Here is a 22,033-nt window from a genome sequence, read left to right as displayed (position 1 = left end):
AGGGTTAGTAATGAAAGGGTGTACCCCAATTACTAAAACAGGTACCGTATATACGCTCGAGAATAAGCCGAGATTTTCAACCCATTTTTTTAGGCTGAAAGTGCCCCTCTCAGCTTATACTCAAGTCACCCCCACCGGTCTGTCTCCCGTCACCCCCACCGGTCTGTCTCTCTGTCACATCATACTCATCTGCTCCCGGCACAGTCCCTGCTTCTCCGATGGTCTCCGGGCGCTGGGAGCTCTTCCTGTGTTCAGCGGTCACGTGGTACCGCTCATTAAAGTAATGACTATGGACGTGACTCCACTCCCATAGGGGTGGAGCGCATATTCATTACTTTAATAAGCGGTACCAGTGACCGCTGAACACAGGAACAAGCTGCAGGCAGCGGAGAGACCATCGCATCAGAAGCAGGGAAGCGCAGACCGCGCCAGGAGGGTGAGCATTGCGATATTCACCTGTCCCCGTTCCAACGCCCCGTGCAGCTCCGTCTTCCGCGTCCTCTGGCTGTGAAGTTCAGGTCAGAGGGCGCGATGACGTGTTTAGTGCACGCCCTCTGCCTGAACAGTCACTGCAGAGAGCCGGGAGAGACGGAAGACAGAGCGGCGCACAGCGGTGGAACGGGGACAGGTGAATATCGCAAGTGCCGGTGTCCCCGCCTGCTCAGGACAAGAGGTGAGTATGTCATTTTTAAAATCGCAGCAGCAGCATATGGGGCAAATGTATCTATGGAGCATCTTATGGGGCCATAATCAACTTTTGTGCAGCATTATATGGGGCATATTTTTGTATGGAGCATATTATGGGGCCCATCAAACTTTATGGAGCATTATATGGGGTGTATTTGGTATGAAGCATTATATGGGGTGTATTTTGTATGGAGCATCTTATGGGGCCCATCAAACTTTATGGAGCATTATATGGGGTGTATTTTGTATGGAGCATTATATGGGGCTCCTGATTCAATATAGATATTCAAAAACATTTAACCTACTGATGTCTCAATTTACTTTTATTGGTATCTATTTTTATTTTTGAAATTTACCAGTAGCTGCTGCATTTCCCACCCTAGGCTTATACTCGAGTCATTAAAGGGAGTCTGTCACTGAATTTTGGCCCTATAAACTGCGGCCACCGCGATCAGGGGCTTATCTACAGTATTCTGTAATGCTGTAGATAAGCCCCAGATGTAACCTGAAAGATAAGAAAAACAAGTTAGATTATACTCACCCATGGGCGGTCCTGGTGCGGTCCGGTCGGCGTCGCAGGTTCGGCGCCTCCCATCTTCATACGATGTTGTCCTCTTCTTTGCTTCCTGTCGCGGCTCCTGCGCAGGCGTACTGATTTGCCCTGTTGAGGGCAGAGCAAAGTACTGCAGTGCGCAGGCGCCGGGAAAGGTGAGAGGCCCAGCGCCAGCGCACAGCAGTACTTTGCTCTGCCCTCAACAGGGCAAATCAGTACGCCTGCGCAGGAGCCGCGACAGGAAGCAAAGAAGAGGACGTCATCGTATGAAGATGGGAGGTGCCGAACCCGTGCCCCGCACTGGGACCGCCCCTGGGTGAGTATACTTGTTTTTCTTATCTTTCAGGTTACATCGGGAGCTTATCTACAGCATTACAGAATGCTGTAGATAAGCCCCTGATGGCGGTGGCAGCAGTTTATAGGGCCAAAATTCAGTGACCGATTCCCTTTAAGTTTTCCCAGTTTTTTGTGGCAAAATTAGGGGTCTCGGCTTATGCTCGAGTATATACGGTAATAAAAAATAAAAGTGACAAAAAAAAACAACACTATTTGAATAAAGACTCCATCACACGATTCCTCGTTCACCAATTTATTGAAAACGAAAAAAAAATCCCTTGCAGGTCTGACGTAGTCAACAAATCCGATGTAGTCCACAAATTGATAACTGAAAAACATAAAACAAGATAAGCACAGGAGACTGTCCCTCGTTCGCCAATTTATTACTCAAAATGTTCCTATATCCTGCTCCAGCGTCTGAATAGCAGTAGAGTGACAGCTATTCACTGTCGCCGGGTAGTGACGACAACGCTCATGAGTGCCCAGCGTCTGTGAATAGCAGTCACTTCACGGCTATTCACAGACACCGAATGTGAGGAATGTGGACTACATTGGAGTTTCAAGGCAATATTTTGGGTAATAAACTGGTGAAGTATGGACAGTCTTGTTTCTATTTCTGTCTTATGTTTTTCAGGTGTCCATTTCTGGACTACATCAGTTTCATTGGATTATGGCAGATCTGCATGGGATTTCTCTTTAAATTATTATTTTCAATAAACTGAGGAATAGTATGGGGAAGTATTTTATTCTTTATTACTGGGTGTCTGATACACACTTCTCTATATTAACCCCAGGGCTTGATGCCAGGTGAGGTTTTTGACAAATCAATACCACTACCCCGACTGCCACTACACCAGGGCAACTGGAAACAGCCGGGAAAAGTGCCAGTATTGGGGGTACCCTACGTAATTTTTAAAAATTTATTAGGCCAAAACAGACTAAACACACCTGCGTAAACGCATTCACAATACATGTGCTCTTTAACTGCAGATTTTCCGTGTCTAATGCAAGTCTATGGGGAAATTCCACACAGAAGAGAGCATTCCGACAAGAGAACTTGACATGCTGTGGCAAGGAAACACATACTGCAGGTTATTTTGCGCAGTTTAAGGGTATGTTCACACGTTCAGGATTTCCATCCTTTTTTTTTCAGGACAGTTTTTTTAAAAAACTGCAGCTCTTGGCAGAAAACGCAGGTCCTTTTTTTGGTCCTTTTTTTGTCCGTTTTTGATGCGTTTTTTGATGCTTTTTTTATCCTTTTTTTATGCAGTTTTCTATGCAGAGACTGTGTGTTTCCTAGGAAGCTTTTTAGGGCTAAAATGGCTGAAAATACCCTAACCCTACCCCTAACCCTACCCCTAACCCTAACCCTACCCCTAACCCTACCCCTAACCCTACCCCTAACCCTACCCCTAACCCTACCCCTAACCCTAACCCTAACCCTACCCCTAACCCTACCCCTAACCCTACCCCTAACCCTATTCTAACCTTAGTGAAAAAAAAAAAAAAAAAATTCTTAATTTTTTTATTGTCCCTACCAATGGGGGTGACAAAGTGGGGGGGGGGGGGTGTCATTTACTATTTTTTTATTTTGATCACTGAGATAGGTTATATCTCAGTGATCAAAATGCACTTTGGAGCGAATCTGCCGGCCGGCAGATTCGGCGGGCGCACTGCGCATGCGCCCGCCATTTTGCAAGATGGCGGCGCCCAGGGAGAAGACGGCCAGACGGACGGACACCGGGACGCCGGGTAAGTATAAGGGGGGGAGATTAGGGCACGGGGGGGGCATCGGAGCACTGGGGGGGGCATCGGAGCACTGGGGGGGGGGGCATCGGAGCACGGGGGGGGCGGCATCGGAGCACGGGGGGGCAGCCACACTCCGCCCACGCACTTCCGCCCGCTCCCCCGCACTTCCTGCTGCAGCGGTTCTGCACATCAAATCGCAGTAAAACCCGCAGATATATTTTTGATCTGCGGGTTTTACTGCGATTTTGACCTCACAATGGAGGTCTATGGGTGCAGAACCGCTGCGGTTCAGGAAAAAGAAGTGACATGCTCCTTTTTTGCCGCAGCTATTCTGCGCGGCTTTTTAAACGAAATTACGGATCATGTGCACAGCAGTGACTGTTTTCCATAGGGTTACATTGTTATGTACCCTGCATGGAAAACAGCTGCGGAACCGCAGCGGCAAAACCGCTGCGGTTCCGCAGTAAAAAACGCACTGTGTGAACATGGCCTAAAGAAGCACTGTGGGGAATTGGATTTCTATTCACCCCATCCACTGCAGCATTTTGGACGCAGTGAAAGTACGTTGCTTCCAGAGAGCCAATATTACAGATTATGGGCTTGTAGACTTAGAGATTGTTGGCGCAGTCTCCAATAGCGCAGAGGTCAGTGACATCATCCCATAAAAGCTGGAAAAAAAAAATACCGTAAGTAACTCTCCCCTACCGGTAGTAACCTAGAGCTAATACAAGTGGCTCCATATTATTCGCTGACACGGGAAGAGGAGACATCACCATTCCACCAGCAGCAGGACTGCTGACCCTGTGACTTCAGCAACACGTCACTGGATATTTTTCTGATGATGGCTGTTCAGGTCACGTGACCACTGCAACTAATCACAGGCTGCAGCAGTCCATGGAGCGGCCTGTGCTGAATCCAGGTGGGTGCCGGTAGAAAAGTTATTTTATTTTTTTTTCAGCTCTAAAGCACCCTGTGGAACTTTTCATTTTCTCCAGACAACCCCTTTGAATATATAGGGAGGGGGGGATAGGGGCACCTTTCGACCTGTACAAGTTATTATTGTGCAGCCTAAAACAGAAAGGCAATTCTGCAGGCTGGAGATTCACTATAATAGCTTATTAACATGGATTACTGTTAATTATTACACCGCCAGAGATATTACTCATCAGTTCTGAGGCCAGTCTAGAAACCCCTGCCAGAATGCATGGGTATCACAGAGAAACGTTTGCAGCTAAACATTTACAGTATCCCAGAAACATGCTAACGTATGCTGAAACGAGAAGGAGGGATCACAATGGCAATAAGGCATACCATGATAATAGAAATAGATGCTCCCAAAGACCATCTGGAAAAAAAAGATGGAATTTACAGCCCCCCACACATTAGACTAGACTACGCTAATTTTTGTTCGAACCCGACGATATCAGTGCGACCGATGGTATAATGTGTAATGGGGGCACATATAAAGTCAGAAGAGTGAAGAATCTGGCAACCCTTTTACTCTCTGGCAGAGGCCACTGCCAGGTTACTCGGGTAGTGGTTCTCACACAAAGAACAGGGGAGCGCTCAGTCGAGGAGAGTGCTCCTACTTACGGGGAAGGCCACTATCAACCAAACAGCCATTTGTGTGAGCCATCTATACTGTACGGTGGGATTTAGAAACCTAGAGATTAAATGTGCCTCGCGACAGAAATCACAAATGTCAGATCTTTTAGGACAATGATGGGTGAGAATAGAGAAAAACGAAACAGATTTCCATAGCTCGGACTATGCGCAGCAGTACCATCGGGCACTTACAGCTCTCGTATATCTGCAGATCCTATGTTCTTCTAAAGGTACCTTCACACTGAACAACTGAACGATATCGCTAGCGATCCGTGACGTTGCAGCGTCCTGGATAGCGAAATCGTTGTGTTTGACACGCAGCAGCGATCTGGATCCTGCTGTGACATCGCTGGTCGGAGCAGAAAGGCCAGAACTTTATTTCGTCGCTTGATCTCCCTCAGACATCGCTGAATCGGCGTGTGTGACGCCGATTCAGCGATGTCTTCACTGGTAACCAGGGTAAACATCGGGTTACTAAGCGCAGGGCCGCGCTTAGTAACCCGATGTTTACCCTGGTTACCAGTGTAAATGTAAAAAAAAAACAAACAAAAAAAAACACTACATACTTACATTCCGGTGTCTGTCGCGTCCCTCGGCCTTCTGCTTCCCTGCACTGTCAGCGCCGGCCAGCCGTAAAGCAGATTACAGCGGTGACGTCACCGCTGTGCTTTACGGCCGGCGCTCACAGTCAGTGCAGGGAAGCAGAACGCCGGGGGACGCGACAGACACCGGAATGTAAGTATGTAGTGTTTGGGGTTTTTTTACATTTACACTGGTAACCAGGGTAAACATTGGGTTACTAAGCGCGGCCCTGCGCTTAATAACCCGATGTTTACCCTGGTTACCAGGGGACTTCGGCATCGTTGGTCGCTTGAGAGCTGTCTGTGTGACAGCTCTCCAGCGACCACACAGCGACGCTGCAGCGATCGGCATCGTTGTCTTGATCGCTGCAGTGTCGCTAAATGTGACGGTACCTTAACTGAAAAGTAACAAGGTAGTCACAAGTTCTCCAGCTTTACAAAGAATTCTCACTATCTAAACAAAGTTCTGCTCTCTGGTAAGCATTTCATAGTCAGACATCGCAGACAGAAGACATGCAACCACCTTCTCACAAACTGGATCTGACGTGGGCACGATATAACATGATAGGGGCATGGATCATACACTTACACAAGCCAAACTTGCAATATACATTGTACCAACAGAAATAAACTGTTTCCCAACACATCCTACTTAAACTAAAACTCCTATAATGGAGATTTGAGTGAAATCTGGGCAACGTCAGCTCTGGATGAAACTCTCCATTATGCAGTCAAAACACATAGGACGTGGCACGATGCCAGATGCATGACCAGTTTCCTGGACTCCACCTCACAGGACACAAGTAAGATGTTATTAACAATCCCACTAAACCTATTCCAACAATGACTTCTATTAAGCAACTAACGTCCAAGCATAAAAGATGACAGACTAAGGCCATGTTCACACAGTGGGTTTTTTATACCGCGGAACCGCGGCGGTTTTGCGGCTGCGGTTCCGCAGCTGTTTTCCATGCAGGGTACAGTACACTGTACCCTATGGAAAACAGGACACACTGTGCACATGGTCCGGAAATTGTAAAAAAAAAAAGACACGCTGAATAGCTCCCGGAAAAAAGAAGGAGCATGTCAATTCTTCTTCCTGAACCGCAGCGGTTCTGCACCCATAGACCTCCATTGTGAGGTCAAAATCGCAGTAAAACCCGCAGATCAAAAATATATCTGCGGGTTTTACTGCGATTTGATGTGCAGAACCGCTGCAGCAGGAAGTGCGGGGGAGCGGGCGGAAGTGCGTGGGCGGAGTGTGGCTGCCCCCCCGTGCTCCGATCCCGCCCCCCCGTGCTCCGATGCCCCCCCCCCCGTGCTCCGATGCCCCCCCCCAGTGCTCCGATGCCCCCCCCGTGCCCTAATCTCCCCCCCTTATACTTACCCGGCGTCCCGGTGTCCGTCCGGCCGTCTTCTCCCTGGGCGCCGCCATCTTGCAAAATGGCGGGCGCATGCGCAGTGCGCCCGCCGAATCTGCCGGCCGGCAGATTCGCTCCAAAGTGCATTTTGATCACTGAGATATAACCTATCTCAGTGATCAAAATAAAAAAATAGTAAATGACACCCCCCCACTTTGTCACCCCCATTGGTAGGGACAATAAAAAAAATTAAGAATTTTTTTTTTTTTTTTCACTAAGGTTAGAATAGGGTTAGGGTTAGGGTTAGGGTTAGGGGTAGGGTTAGGGGTAGGGTTAGGGGTAGGGTTAGGGGTAGGGTTAGGGGTAGGGTTAGGGGTAGGGTTAGGGGTAGGGTTAGGGGTAGGGGTAGGGTTAGGGGTAGGGTTAGGTATTTTCAGCCATTTTAGCCCTAAAAAGCTTCCTAGGAAACACACAGTAAAAAAAGGATAAAAAAACGCATCAAAAAACGCATCAAAAAAGGACAAAAAAAGGACCTGCGTTTTCTGCCAAGAGCTGCAGTTTTTTAAAAAAACTGTCCTGAAAAAAAAAGGATGGAAATCCTGAACGTGTGAACATACCCTAAATGGTTAGAGCCATCACAGTTGAACATCTCAAGAAAAATGTGTGCACGGAGTTATTGGCACCCTGTATTTCCTATTTTAATGTGGCATAAAGAGTGGAAAGTCCTGATCAGACACAGACGATGACATTAAGGTACAAAGGTATTGAGATGTAGTCATGTGTTGTGACATGCGGGCCAGGTATAGGGATCCTCCTAATCTCCAGCTCAGTGATTATGACAAAGCTACTGCCCTACACTCAGCTCGTGTACGTACAGTAGTCTGACCTGTATGACAGGACGACTGAAGTAATCATGGCTCATTACACAAGATGTGGGGGACAAAAATCTGAACTTTGGTGCAGTGGGGTAAAGCCACGTGTACTTGCAGGATATATTTCCTACTGGTGCTACACAAAGACTATCTTCAACAAGAGTTCCACACAATACAGAGAGAATTCAGGCAGAAATCTGCAAGTGATGCTGGAAGCAACACTGCAAATGTGTACATGGCCTGCTAGTTCATAAGAAGCAAATATAAAGTAAAGTTCTGTAGTAAAGACGGTCCACTGGAAGAAGATCTGCTGCTGTAAATCGTGTCTGTCTTCTACTGACGGCACATGAAGGGCAGCTATAGAGGATTAGATGACTTCTGCATTTAAAGAAGTTGTGCACTACTAGGGAAAACAACACACATTCACCTCCTGGACGGGCCATTCATGCACAGGACATTTTTAGAGCGTCCTCTTTGCTTCCTGCCGCGGCTCCTGCACAGGCGTACTTTGCCCTGTTGAGGGCAGAACAAAGTACCTCAGTGCGCAGGCACAGGGAAAGGTCAGAGAGGTCCAGCACCTGCGCACTGCAGTACTATGCTCTGCCCTCAACAGGGCAAAGAACGCCTGCGCCGGAGCCGTGGCAGGAAGCAAAGAAGAGGACGTCATTGTATGAAGATAGGAGGTGCCGTACCCGGACCACGACGCCCATCGGACCGAACCAGGACCGCCCCTGGGAGAGTATAATCAACTTGTTTTTCTTATCTTTCAGGCTACATCGAGGGCTTATCTACAGCATTACAGAATGCTGTAGATAAGCCCCTAATGGCAGTGGCCTTAGCTTATAGGCCTAAAATGAGGTGACAGATTTCCTTTAACTGAACTGCAGTTCTTTGGATGTTGTTGAGAAGTCTCTTGTGACCTCTTGCATGAGTTATTGCTGTGCTCTTGGGTTAATTTTGGCTTTAAAACCTTTTCCAAGCTGATAAGATTTTAATTACTTTATTTCTCATTTGCTACAGAATTTCTTTGGATCGTGGCATGATGTCAGGCAGGTCCTATTTAAGTGATTTCTTGATTGAGAACAGGTGTTACTACGGAATTTGGATGTGATAATTTATGTTTTAAGGGTGGTGGAGGCGAGAGAATCAATATTACACAGTCCCTGTAGCTTTGAATTTAATTTTTCCCTTAAGACCTTCATTTAAAAACTGCATTTTGTTTGTTTTTATTCGTGTTAGCTTTGTCTAACATTTACATTTGTTTGGTGATCTGAAACATTTACAGTGGGGAAAAAAAAAGTATTTAGTGATCCACCAATTGTGCAAGTTCTCCCACTTAAAAAGATGAGAGAGGCCTGTAATTGACATCATATGTAGACCACAACTAAGTCAAAATGAGAAAACGAATCTAGAAAATCACCTTGTCCGATTTGGCAAGATTTATTTTGCAAAATATGGTGGAAAATAAGTATTTGGTCACCTAAAAACCTGCAAGATTTCTGGCTCTCACAGACATGTAACTAAAGGTACCGTCACACTAAGCGACGCTGCAGCGATACCGACAACGATCCGGATCGCTGCAGCGTCGCTGTTTGGTCGCTGGAGAGCTGTCACACAGACAGCTCTCCAGCGACCAACGATCCCGAGGTCCCCGGTAACCAGGGTAAACATCGGGTAACTAAGCGCAGGGCCGCGCTTAGTAACCCGATGTTTACCCTGGTCACCATCGTTAACATAAAAAAAACAAACGCTACATACTTACCTACCGCTGTCTGTCCCCGGCGCTGTGCTTCTCTGCTCTGGCTGTGAGCGCCGGGCAGCCGGAAAGCAGAGCGGTGACGTCACCGCTCTGCTTTCCGACCGCTGTTCTCACAGCCAGAGCAGAGAAGCACAGCGCTGGGGACAGACAGCGGTAGGTAAGTATGTAGCGTTTGTTTTTTTTACTTTAACGATGGTAACCAGGGTAAACATCGGGTTACTAAGCGCGGCCCTGCGCTTAGTTACCCGATGTTTACCCTGGTTACCAGCGAAGACATCGCTGGCTCGGTGTCACACACGCCGATTCAGCGATGTCTGCGGGGAGTCCAGCGACCAAATAAAGTTCTGGACTTTCTTCTCCGACCAGCGACAGCACAGCAGGGGCCTGATCGCTGCTGCCTGTCACACTGGACGATATTGCTAGCGAGAACGCTGCAACGTCACGGATCGCTAGCGATATCGTCTAGTGTGACGGTACCTTTATACTTTAAGAGGCTCCTCTGTCCTCCATTCATTACCTGTAGTAATGGCACCTTTTTAAACTTGTTATCAGTTTAAAAGACACCTATCCAAAACCTCAGTCACACTCCAAACTCCACTATGGTGAAGACCAAAGAGCTGTCGATGGACACCAGAAACAAAATTGTAGCCCTGCACCAGGCTGGGAAGACAATCTGCAATAGGAACGCAGCTTGGTGTGATTAAATCAACTGTGGGAACAATAATAAGAAAATGGAAGACATACAAGACAACTGATAATCTCCCTCGATCTGGGGCTCCATGCAAGATCTCACTGCATGGGGTCAAAATGATCACAAGAATGGTGAGCAAAAATCCCAGAACCACACGGGGGACCTAGTGAATGACCTGCATAGAACTGGGACCACTGTAACAAAGGCTACCATCAGTAACACACTACGCCACCAGGGACTCAGATCCTAAAGTGACAAACGTGTCCCCCTGCTTAAGCCAGTAGATGTTCCGGCCCGTCTGAAGTTTGCTAGAGAGCATTTGGATTATTCAGAAGAGTATTGGGAGAATGTCATATGGTCTGATGAAACCAAAGTAGAACTGTTTGGTAGAAACAAAATGTGCTGTTCCATGTATTTTGTTATATATGTGATATTTTACTCTGCTGCCACCCAATGGCCTTTTCCGTATGGCAGCTTGTTATTCATTTATTCTTATGGGCATGTCTTTCACTTCCGGTTCAGGGGTCAAGTCTTCTCTTCCTCTGGCAGCCATTTCATTTTCAGTTTACTTTCTGTTGTGAGAGGACACGCTTTAACCAGGCTTAGGAAGGCATCAGTCTTTCGACCACTCTCTTGCTGCTCACACTTGCAGTCATACTTGGTGCTACATCTTAATGTACCTTGTCTACACCTGCATTTCTGGAGAAAGTACTGTATTACCAGTTATCGGATGTATGTCCAGATATCCAAATAAACAAGTCTGGATTGCACAATCCCTGGTGTGCATCATCTCTTCGGACGATGAGCAGCATTGGTCCTGTGCCTGATATCGAGGAAACACTGAAGGTACGATTCTCTCTCGACGCTTATTAGCCAACTACACCTCCATTCGCCTCATGTGGGGACAGAACAGTCGAAAGACTGCCTTGAAGCCCGGCCAGAATCATCCTTATATCCCTATCCATGTGCCCACGGTCTGCCTGCTCACATACTGCAGCCCTGCTCTGCTAAAATCTCCTGCAGCGTCACCTCAGACCGCATTGCTCATAAAGACTCTCTGCGTATTATACCACATCACTGCAGATTGTCAGACTGCAGAACCCCACAATTCTCCAAAAACACCTTGGGAATCTTATCAGGGGGTTGCAACTAAGCTGCACCACGATTTCCAGCCCCCAATTCAAAAGTTCAGTTTCTTAAAGAGACAGCGCACCTTTAATCAAAATAGCCGAAAAGGACCTTACGCAGTTCCCCAATGCTGAAACAGAGCAAATACAACCCGATACTGTCCATTATGAAGACAGGGAAGCAGAGCCCGCATCCGCAGCAGACCCAGATGCACGACCAGTACGCTCCATCAAGCCAACATTAAAGGTCCTCGAGAATTGCCATTCCACAAGGGATGAGTTCAATGACAACCTGGATGACCTGTGGGAACGAGTTGCCTCCCTCATGTCAAGCGTCCAACGCCACAAAGATGATGCAGTGAGTTTACAGGACACTATAAGACAGCTAGACACGGCCCATGGCAGATACAAGAGACTGTCCGCAAAGTACGCCACCTTCCTAAAAGACCACAAAATCGATGAAGCCCACGACGACGCCGTGCAAGATGCCAAAAGATAAGGCGGAGCTTCGTATCGCCCATCTGCAAGAAACTAGATCGCACAGGTCAGCCTCATCTAAACACTCCGTTCGGTCATACAAATCATCCTGCTCAAGAACTTCAGCCCTCAGCGACAGAATTCTAGAGGCCCGTTTAAACGTAGAGCGACCCAAACTAAGACGTTCATACACAGAAAAGAAAGCAGAAGCAGAGGCCCGAGCAAAGATTCTTGAAGCAGAGGCAAAAGCAGAAAGAGAGGCTCGAACAAAGATTCTTCAAACTGAAATGGAGGAAGAAATCGCGCTAGCTGAAGTAAAAATACTCGAGCAAGTATTAAAGCAAAACCTCGACCCTATTTGCCTGCCACCACAGGAAGAAGACGACCCAGCTGTTCGTACCAGAGACTACGTGCAGAAACAGATACCTGCAGCGCACACCTTCTCCAGCGACGTTCAACATTGCGGAAACGTCCAAGTCAGCCCAACCTATGGCACCAGTATTGCCCACAGCCCCTACAGAGACCTAAGATCAACGCCGTGATGCACCCCCTCAGGAGCAGTCCACCACAAGACGACCCCAAGGCACACTCCAGCCTGCCTCCACACTTCAAGCAGCAGTCATCAGAATCTCCAGAGGTTAAACCACAGCTCAACCCTGGAGCAACATCATTCTACCCGGGAACAATTCGCCCTTCTACACCACACAGCTTATACGCCCGAGGGGCACCACAAGCTAATACGGTAACAAAGAGTGAAGGATCAGACATGTCAGAGTTTGCCAGGTTCATGGTGAGCAGAGAGCTAATCAGCACTAGCCTCTCAAAATTCGACGACCATGCAGAGAACTACAGAGCCTGGAAAGCAACCTTCAAGGCCGTCATTGCTGATCTCAACCTATCCGCGGAGCAGGAGCTCGACCTCATGGTAAAATGGTTGGGTCCTGAATCCACAAACCGTATCAAGAGTCTTAGGACTGTCTATGTGGGGCAAGCAGAAGCAGGTCTCGCTGCGGCCTGGCAGAGACTCGAAAGAACCTACGGCAACGCTGAAGCCATAGAAAAATCCCTATTCAAGAGACTGCAGAATGTTCCAAGGATCAACCTTAAGGAAGCCCACAAGCTTCTGGACTTAAAGGGAACCTGTCACCCGGTTTTTTCAATGAGCTAAAAATAGCGTTATATAGGGCCTGAGCTGTGCCTTACAATAGTGCCTTTATTGTCCCCTGAATCCCCACCTTTGCTGCCAAAATACCATAGTAAAGTCAATCACGCTGGTCTGGTCAAATGGGCGTTGTGAAATCACTGTTTCTCCCCCTACTCCTCGGCGAGTCTGACGTAACTCGATCTGTGAATCGCACAGATCGCGTTTTTTGCTGCTGCGCAGTGCATTCGGCTCTTGCGCCTGCGCAGAATGCTTTGCCCAACTGTGGGCAAAGCCGAAAACCATTAGTGTGCATGCGCCGGCGCACTATGTGCCGGAACACAGCAAAATACTTCCGGGACATAGTGCGCCGGCGCATGCGCACTAATGGTTTTCGGCTTTGCTCGCAGTTGAACGCTATTTTTAGCTCATATTGAAAAAACGGGGTCACAGGTTCCCTTTAAGTGACCTGCTTATGGAGCTGGATCTTGCTAAAAGAGACCCTTGTCTGTCTGGACTGTGCTACCTGGACACTGCCCATGGGGTGAACCCAATCGTCTCAAAGCTGCCACATAGTCTACAAGAGAAGTGGGCAGTGTGCGTCTCCAGGTATAAAAGTGTTGTGAATTCCGTTCTGGAGCTCCCTCCTGTGGTTGCTAATGGTATTTTTGTGAGTTCTGCCCTTGGGCTCCCTCTGGTGGTTTCGAGTGGAACTGCTGCTCCTTTAGGTAGCTGTAGCAGCTGCCTTCACTAATCGCCTTGCCTGGGTTTGTTATTTAAACCTGCTCTGGGCTTTAGTCCATGCCTGCTGTCAATGTTCTTGGTTGGATTTGGTTATCTCCTTGGAATTTTCATATGGCCAGTCCTTGTCTGCAAAAGATAAGTTTTTGCTTGTTTTTGTTTGTCCATTCGTTTGGACTCTATTGCTTTGCAAATATGTCTTTTTGTCCAGCTTGTCACTATGTCTTATTCAGGCTAGCTGGAAGCTCTGGGAAAGCAGATTTGCCCCTCCACACCGTGAGTCGGTGTGGAGTTCATTTTTGTCATCTCTGCGTGGATTTTGTAGTTTTTTATACTGACCGCACAGTATCCTTTTCTCTCTATCTAGTTTAGTATTGGCCTCCTTTGCTGAATTCTGATTTCATTTCTATGTTCGTCATTTCCCTCTCCATTCACAGTCAATATTTGTGGGGGGCTATCTTTCCTTTTGGGGGTTTTCTCTGAGGCAAGGTAGCTTTCTATTTCCTTCTTTAGGGGTAGCTATTTCTTAGGCTGTGAAGAGGTGTCTAGGGAGAGTCAGGAACATCCCACGGCTATTTCTAGTGTTGTTAGGATTAGGGACTGCGGTCAGTAGAGATACCACCTTCTCAGAGCTCCCTCCATGTTGCGTTTTAGCCACCAGGTCATATCAGTGTGGCCTCTTAACCACCAGGTCATAACATAAAAGGTCACATGACGTCACCTTTTCTCCGTTCATTCAGTTCTGCAAGTTCATTGACGAACAAGCCCAAATGAGGAACGACCCTAGCCTCGACTTCGTGGAGTCTAACACTGCAGCTCCAGCAACACCTTCATCAAGGTATGAAAGTGTCGCACATAGACGCAAGGACTCAAGGAACAGTGTAAACGTCAGAAAGACTAACCTGCCATCACCTGCAGTACCTGCCGATAAGCAGAACACTATTCCGTTGAGGGATAAGTCTTTCAATCGTGAGTGTCCCATTCACAAAAGACCACACTCACTGAACAAATGTAGAGGCTTCAGGTCCAAAACCATGCAGGAGCGCAAGAAAATCCTCAGCGAACTTGGGGTATGTTTCAAGTGCTGCGCTTCATCAGAACACATGGCCAAGGACTGTAAATCTGCCATTAAGTGTGAAGACACCCATCAGCTTTGCACCCAGCCTCAGCCACCAGCGATCCAGCAGTCGCAATTATCTCTAGTCCAGCTATAAACCATGGCGGGGAGCCACAGAATCACACCAAGTCCACCACAGCGGTTACCTGCTCAGAGGTATGTGGGGAGAATCAAAGTGCTAAATGCTGTGCCAGAATATGCCTAATCCGAGTCTATCCAGAAGGGCAACCAGAGAAGGCAGTAAAAATGTACGCCATCATTGATGATCAGAGCAATTGATCCCTAGCTGGACCTAAGTTCTTTGAAGCCTTTAGAATCAAGGGACCAGCAACGCCCTACACTCAATACTTGCTCGGGGCGCATAGAGACTAGCAGCAGAAGAGCACAAGGTTTTATTACTTCTCCTGTCAATGGAGACGTAGAAATACCTCTACCTATGCTAATCGAATGCGATCAAATACCAGACCAAAGGGATGAGATCCCTACCCCGGAAGCTGCTTTCCACCAACCACACTTAAGGCACCTAGCCAGCGTTATCCCTCCTTTGGACACAGATGCTGAAATCCTACTTCTGCTCGGCAGAGATAATTTAAGGATATATAAGGTCCGCCAACAGTGTAACGGTCCTGACTACGCCCCCTACGTCCAGAGACTTGACTTGAGGTGGGTAGTCACAGGAAATGTACGCTTGGACCGAACAGGAGTCCATTCCTTTAAGACCTACGTACGCCAAGACGGGCGCACTACTTTCTGCAAACCATGTCCTCATCACTATGAGGTGAAGGAAAACCTTCCAGGTCCTGTACAGCTGCCTGATGTTATCCCTTCTCCCTATGAAGACGACTTGGGGGGGGGGGAAAAAGAAGAAAAAACAAAAAAAAAAAAAAACGGTGTTTCGTACCACTAAGGATGACAACAAAGTAGCCCCCGTCTATGGAAGACAAGGAATTCATCAGGATAATGAACAATGAGTTCCTTAAGGACGAGGCCAATCACTGGGTTTTTCCCTTACCATTCCGAGCTACCAGGGTAAGGCTCCCGAACTATCGTGAACAAGCCTTGTCCAGGTTCAACTCTCTCCAGCGCACAATAAGCAATAAACCGGAGATGAAAGAACACCGTCACTTTTATGGGCAAAATATTCCATAACAACCATGCGGAGCCAGCGCCTCTCTTAAAGGAAAACGAGGAGTGCTGGTACCTACCCTCATTTGGAGAATATCACCCGAAGAAACCTAAACAAATTAGAGTTGTTTTTTATTCAAGCACCAAACATCAAGGCGTATCTCTCGATGTCCTCCTCACAGGTCCTAATCTGACAAACAACCTAGTAGGAGTGTTGATGAGGTTCAGGAAAGAGCCCATCGCCATCACCGCCGACATTGAACAGATGTTTCACTGTTTCATAGCCAGAGAGGACCACAGGAATTTCCTCAGGTTCCTGTGGTACAAGGACAATGACCCCAGCAAAGAGATGGTGGAGTATCGCATGTGGGTGCATGTATTCGGGAACAGCCCTTCACCTGCAGTGGCAACATATGGCCTGCGGAGAACCGCACTAGAAGGAGAGTCTGAGTATGGAACAGACGCCAGAGACTTTGTAGAGAAAGACTTCTACGTAGATGATGGACTAAAATCTCTACCCACAGAAGAAGCAGCAATCGACCTACTTAAAAGGACCCAACATATGCTGTACCGAGCTAAGCTTAGACTGCACAAAATTGCTTCAAACAGCTCGGATGTCATGAGAGCCTTTGAGTCAAGTGACCACGCACCTGGATTCAAAGATATAGACCTGGGACCAAACCGTCCGCATGTGCAGAGAAGCTTAGGCCTGAGGTGGAACCTATCAGTTGACGCCTTCGGTTTCCAAATCAACTGTGCAGACAAACCATTCACTAAACGTGGTGTCCTGTCAGTGGTAAATAGCCTGTATGACCCACTGGGATTCGTGGCACCAATTACCATACAAGGTAAATCCCTTCTGAGACAGCTCTCCGAAACCATCAAGGACTGGGATACCCCACTACCTCCTGATAAGGAATCGAAATGGGAAACCTGAAAGCAGTCTGTGTGCTTTGGATGAAATCCATATACCGAGATGCTACGCCGGAATCTCACTTGCTGCTAGCACTAGGACGGAACTCCATGTGTTCTCTGATGCATCCACGGAGGCCATTACAGCTGTTGCCTACCTGAAGGTAACGGGATCCGACAATCAAGATCATGTTGGGTTTCGTTTTCGGCAAAGCCAAGTTGGCTCCCAAGCCTGACCACACTATTCCCAGGCTTGAACTCTGTGGGACTGTGCTTGCAGTAGAACTTGCAGACTTTATTCAGCATGAGCTGGACACTCACATAGATGACGTACAATACTACAGTGACAGTAAAGTTGTTTTAGGTTACATCTACAACCAAACAAGGCGCTTCTACGTGTACGTCAGTAACCGCATTGAGAGAATAAGAAGGTCTTCCAAACCTGAACAGTGGCACTATATCCCATCTGAACTTAATCCAGCCGATCATGCCACTAGACCTATGTCCATAAATTCTTTTGCCAACTCTTCTTGGCTTTCAGGTCCAAAGTTTTTGCTGGGACAGAAGGGAAGTGAATGTTTCCAGAAAGTCTTCAACATCCAGGATCCGGATGACGATCCAGAAGTCCGCTCCGAGGTCAGTGCTCTGGCCACGAACGGTTTGCTGAGAGTCGGTGGTCGATTAAACCGAGCCAAGCTATAATTTTCAAAGCAACATCCTTGCATCATTCCCAGTAGATATCACATCAACAATCTACCGATTCGGCACTTTCATGAAAAAACTGAACACCAAGGCAGGCAGATCACAGAGGGCAAGTTACGGTCTGCAGGACTTGGATCATAGGCATGAAAAGACGTGTAGCGAGACCAATACATCGCTGTGTGCAATGTCGCAAAACTAGAGGAAAACCGGTGCATCAACAAATGGCCGATATTTGATCGAGCTCTTCCTTCCATCAACCTGAGGCCATTTTTAATTGGTTCAGGATCCCTCCTGCCCTTTAAAACTGTAAGCTTTTAGCCTGTCAGAGGCATGTTTGATAAATATTAGGTTTAGGGTGTCAAAGGTCAGTCACCTTGCCGCGGCTGGTGTTTATGGGCTTATATAAATTGGCCATTGTGTGTGCTAAATACTTTCATTTTATAAGTACCGTATATACTCGAGTATAAGCCGAGATTTTCAACCCAAATTTTTGGGCTGAAAGTGCCCCTCTCGGCTTATACTCGAGTCAAGGTGGGTGGCAGGGTCGGCGGGTGAGGGGGTGAGGGCGCTGAGGTATACTTACCTAGTCCCAGCGATCCTGGCGCTCCCCCTGACGTCCCACGGTCTTCTGTGCTGCAGCTCTTCCCCTCTTCAGCGGTCAAGTGGGACCGCTCATTAGAGAAATGAATAGGCGGCTCCACCTCCCATAGGGGTGGAGCCGCCTATTCATTTCTCTAATCAGCGGTAACGGTGACCGCTGATAGAGAAAGAAGCTGCGGCACCCGGAGACCGTGGGACAGGCAGAGGGAGCCGGACGTTGGGACCAGGTAAGTATGTCATATTTACCTGTCCCCGTTCCAGCCGCCGGGCGCCGCTCCATCTTCCCGGCGTCGCTCCGCTCCGACTGCTCAGGTCAGAGGGCGCGATGACGCATATAGTGTGCACGGCGCCCTCTGCCTGATCAGTCAGTGCGGAGACGCCGGGACCGGACGCCGGAACGAGACGCCGGGAGCTGCAATCAAGAGAGGTGAGTATGGCTTTTTTTTTTTTTTTATTGCAGCAGCGGCACAGATTTATGTGGAGCATGTCTGGGGCAGTATGAACGGTGCAGAGCACTATATGGGGCACTACTATGGGACAATATGAACGGTGCAGAGCATATATGGGACAATATGAACGGTGCAGAGCATATATGGGGCAATATGAACGGTGCAGAGCACTATATGGGGCACTACTATGGGACAATATGAACGGTGCAGAGCACTATATGGGGCACAGATATGGGGCAGTATGAACGGTGCACAGCACTATATGGGGCACTACTATGGGACAATATGAACGGTGCGGAGCACTGTATGGGGCACAGATATGGGGGCAGTATGAACGGTGCAGAGCACTATATGGGGCACAGATATGGGGCAGTATGAACGGTGCAGAGCACTATATGGGGCACAGATATGGGGCAGTATGAACGGTGCAGAGCACTATATGGGGCACAGATATGGGGCAGTATGAACGGTGCAGAGCATATAGGGCACAGATATGGGGCAGTATGAACGGTGCAGAGCACTATATGGGGCACAGATATGGGGCAGTATGAACGGTGCAGAGCACTATATGGGGCACAGATATGGGGCAGTATGAACGGTGCAGAGCATATAGGGCACAGATATGGGGCAGTATGAACGGTGCAGAGCACTATATGGGGCACAGATATGGGGGCAGTATGAACGGTGCAGAGCACTATATGGGGCATAGATATGGGGCAGTATGAACGGTGCAGAGCATATAGGGCACAGATATGGGGCAATATGAACGGTGCAGAGCACTATATGGCAGAGCTATGGGGGAAATATGAACGGTGCAGAGCACTATATGGCACAGCTATGGGGAACTAATGATCTATTTTTGTTTTTGAAATTCACCGGTAAATGCTGCATTTCCACCCTAGGCTTATACTCGAGTCAATAGGTTTTCCCAGTTTTTTGTGGCAAAATTAGGGGGGGGTCGGCTTATACTCGGGTCGGCTTATACTCGAGTATATACGGGTATATTATATTCAGCAGTAATGCAGTTTATTTCATATAGTAAATGTCTGCACACGTCGCTTACGGAGGCTGCTGTAATCTTTTGTGTGGACAACAACCTTCGACTGGCTGAGTAGGTACAATTAACATAGTAACATAGTAACATAGTTAGTAAGGCCGAAAAAAGACATTTGTCCATCCAGTTCAGCCTATATTCCATCAATTGTAACTATTCCGTTTTAAAATTGCAATAATTTTTTTTTCCGAAAAGCCGTAGAGGGCTGAAATTTCGTGACATCTCTGCAGTTTTGGTCCAGACTATATTGGCCAAATGTCAATAAAATATATATGAAGGTACAATTGTACCTCTGTAGCCTGTTAACGTTGTAAAATTATGCAGCCTGAAGAAGGTTAAAAAACAAAAAACAATTATGATTTATAAGAGCACATATGTACAGGATGGACCAACAGCACTACATACACCATGTTGGTGTGGTGCTGTTCTTGGAAGAATTTTCACCAGAAAAGAATACACATTTGTTTTACTTTCTAAAGAATTAGCCTCAAGATAAAATCTCCCTCTTTAAAAAGAAAGTGTATTAGGCTACTTTCACACTAGCGTCGGTACGGGGCCGTCGCGATGCGTCGGCCCGACGCTAGCGTTGTCTCCGCCGCCCAACGGGTGCAGCGGATGCTGCTTTTCAGCGCATCCGCTGCCCCATTGTGAGGTGCGGGCGGAGTTCCGGCCGCGCATGCGCGGTCGGAAAAGACGGTCCGTCGGCTGCAAAAAACGTTACATGGAACGTTTTTTGCGGCCGACGGTCCACTACAACACGGCGCAACCGTCGCGTGACGGTTGCGACGTGTGGCAATCAGTCGCGTATGTTAGTCAATGGAGAAAAAACGCATCCTGCAAACACTTTTGCAGGATGCGTTTTTTCTGCAAAACGACGCATTGTGACGGATTGCAGTTAACGCTAGTGTGAAAGTAGCCTTATAACTCCGAAGCAATCATTTTCTATAGCTGGACATGTACACACCAGGTGCACATGACCAGGCCAGTTTTCACAGGACCAAAGACCATTTGATGTGTGTAAGGGCCTCACACTACTCCTAGATATGTGAGAAGGATCCGGCTGGAGGAATGGCAAGGAGCTCATGTGTAATATGTAGTGGTGAGCGGACATGCTCAGGTAAGGTGTTATCCCAGCATGCTCGTGTGCTAACAGAGTGTCTTCAGTGTGCTCGAAACATGTTCTAGCCCCCACGCCAGCATGTCTCGCGGCTGTTGGGTCGGTGCGCCGCCACCCCAGGACACCTTCCCTACCAGTGCGTCACCGTCACCCCCGCCGATGCCACCCCCAGGCACCTCCTCTCTCCACCGATGCATCGCCACCCCAGACACCTCCCCTCTCCACCGATGCATCGCCACCCCAGACACCTCCCCTCAATGGTGCACCGCTGCCCCGGGTACCTCACCCTCCCCCCCCCCCCCCCCAACAGTGCACCACCACCCCCAGGCACATCCCTCCCCCACCGATGCGCCACCACCCTCGGGCACCTTCCCCTCCAACAGTGCACCGCCACCCCTAGGAATCCCCCCACCTGTGCGCCACCACCCCTGGGAACCTCCCCCCACTGCTGCGCCGCCACCCCAGGCACCTTGTCCCACCACCCCTGGGCACTTAGCCCCCCCCCCACCAGTGCATCACCCCCAGGCACATCCCTCCCCCACCAAAGCACCATTGCCCTCGGGCACATTCCCCAACAGTGCAATGCCACCCCCAGGCATAGCACCCCCCCCCCCCCACCTGTGCGACACCACCCCGGGAACCTCCCCCACCACCCCTGGGCACTCCCCCGCACCAGTGCACCATCACTCCCCAGGCACATCCCCCCAGGCACCTTTCTTACCATAGCACCGCTATACACAAGCGCCTACCCTATGAGAGCACCGCTACCCATACATACCCCCATAATGGTGTGTCGCTGCTCACGGGCACCTCTCCCATCAGTACACTGCTCCCCATGGGCGCCTCCATGACAATACACACCGCTCCCCAGTACAGCTCCTATAGACATAAGTGCACATGCTCCGTTCTCCAGCTGCACACAGACCCACAGGTGCGCCCTCACGGGCGGGCACTGCCTTGAAGCTCCAGGCCTTGTGAGGGAAGTGTGCCCAGGAAGTTGGAGGCCACCAGGCGGGGGTGTGGCGGGCACAGAGAGAAGTGCACACATGCTCACCGTCAGGCCGGTCCCCAGCACGATAACGTCGTACTCCTCATTCATGGTGCTCGGCTGCGGGTGACTCGGGCGTCTGTCAGCAAAGAAAAGTCGGGAGCGCGCTCACACACTGCGCTGTCGGCGGATGCGGAAGCGCAGGCAAAGAGAACGCGGGAGCGCGCACGGACAACCACTCCCTACGTGCTCGAACGTCACTAGTTAACCAATCAGAAAGGAGCCAAGA

At 48.7% G+C, this 22,033-nt stretch overlaps 1 protein-coding gene across 1 annotated transcript in view; it reads right to left on the bottom strand.

The window, feature by feature from the left end:
* Nucleotides 1–22,003, bottom strand: part of GDI2 (GDP dissociation inhibitor 2) — an 88,920-nt gene extending 66,917 nt beyond the window's left edge. The window contains exon 1 of the mRNA XM_069765333.1: nucleotides 21,811–22,003. Within this exon, the coding sequence (XP_069621434.1) occupies nucleotides 21,811–21,855 (45 nt within the window). The 5' untranslated portion in view covers nucleotides 21,856–22,003. The remainder of the gene's footprint in view (nucleotides 1–21,810) is intronic.
* Between the last annotated feature and the right edge of the window lie 30 nt (nucleotides 22,004–22,033).

Source organism: Ranitomeya imitator, chromosome 4, assembly GCF_032444005.1.
Source record: "Ranitomeya imitator isolate aRanImi1 chromosome 4, aRanImi1.pri, whole genome shotgun sequence".
In the NCBI taxonomy this organism is placed as follows: Eukaryota; Metazoa; Chordata; class Amphibia; order Anura; family Dendrobatidae; genus Ranitomeya; species Ranitomeya imitator.
This window is presented reverse-complemented; position numbering and strand designations above follow the sequence as displayed.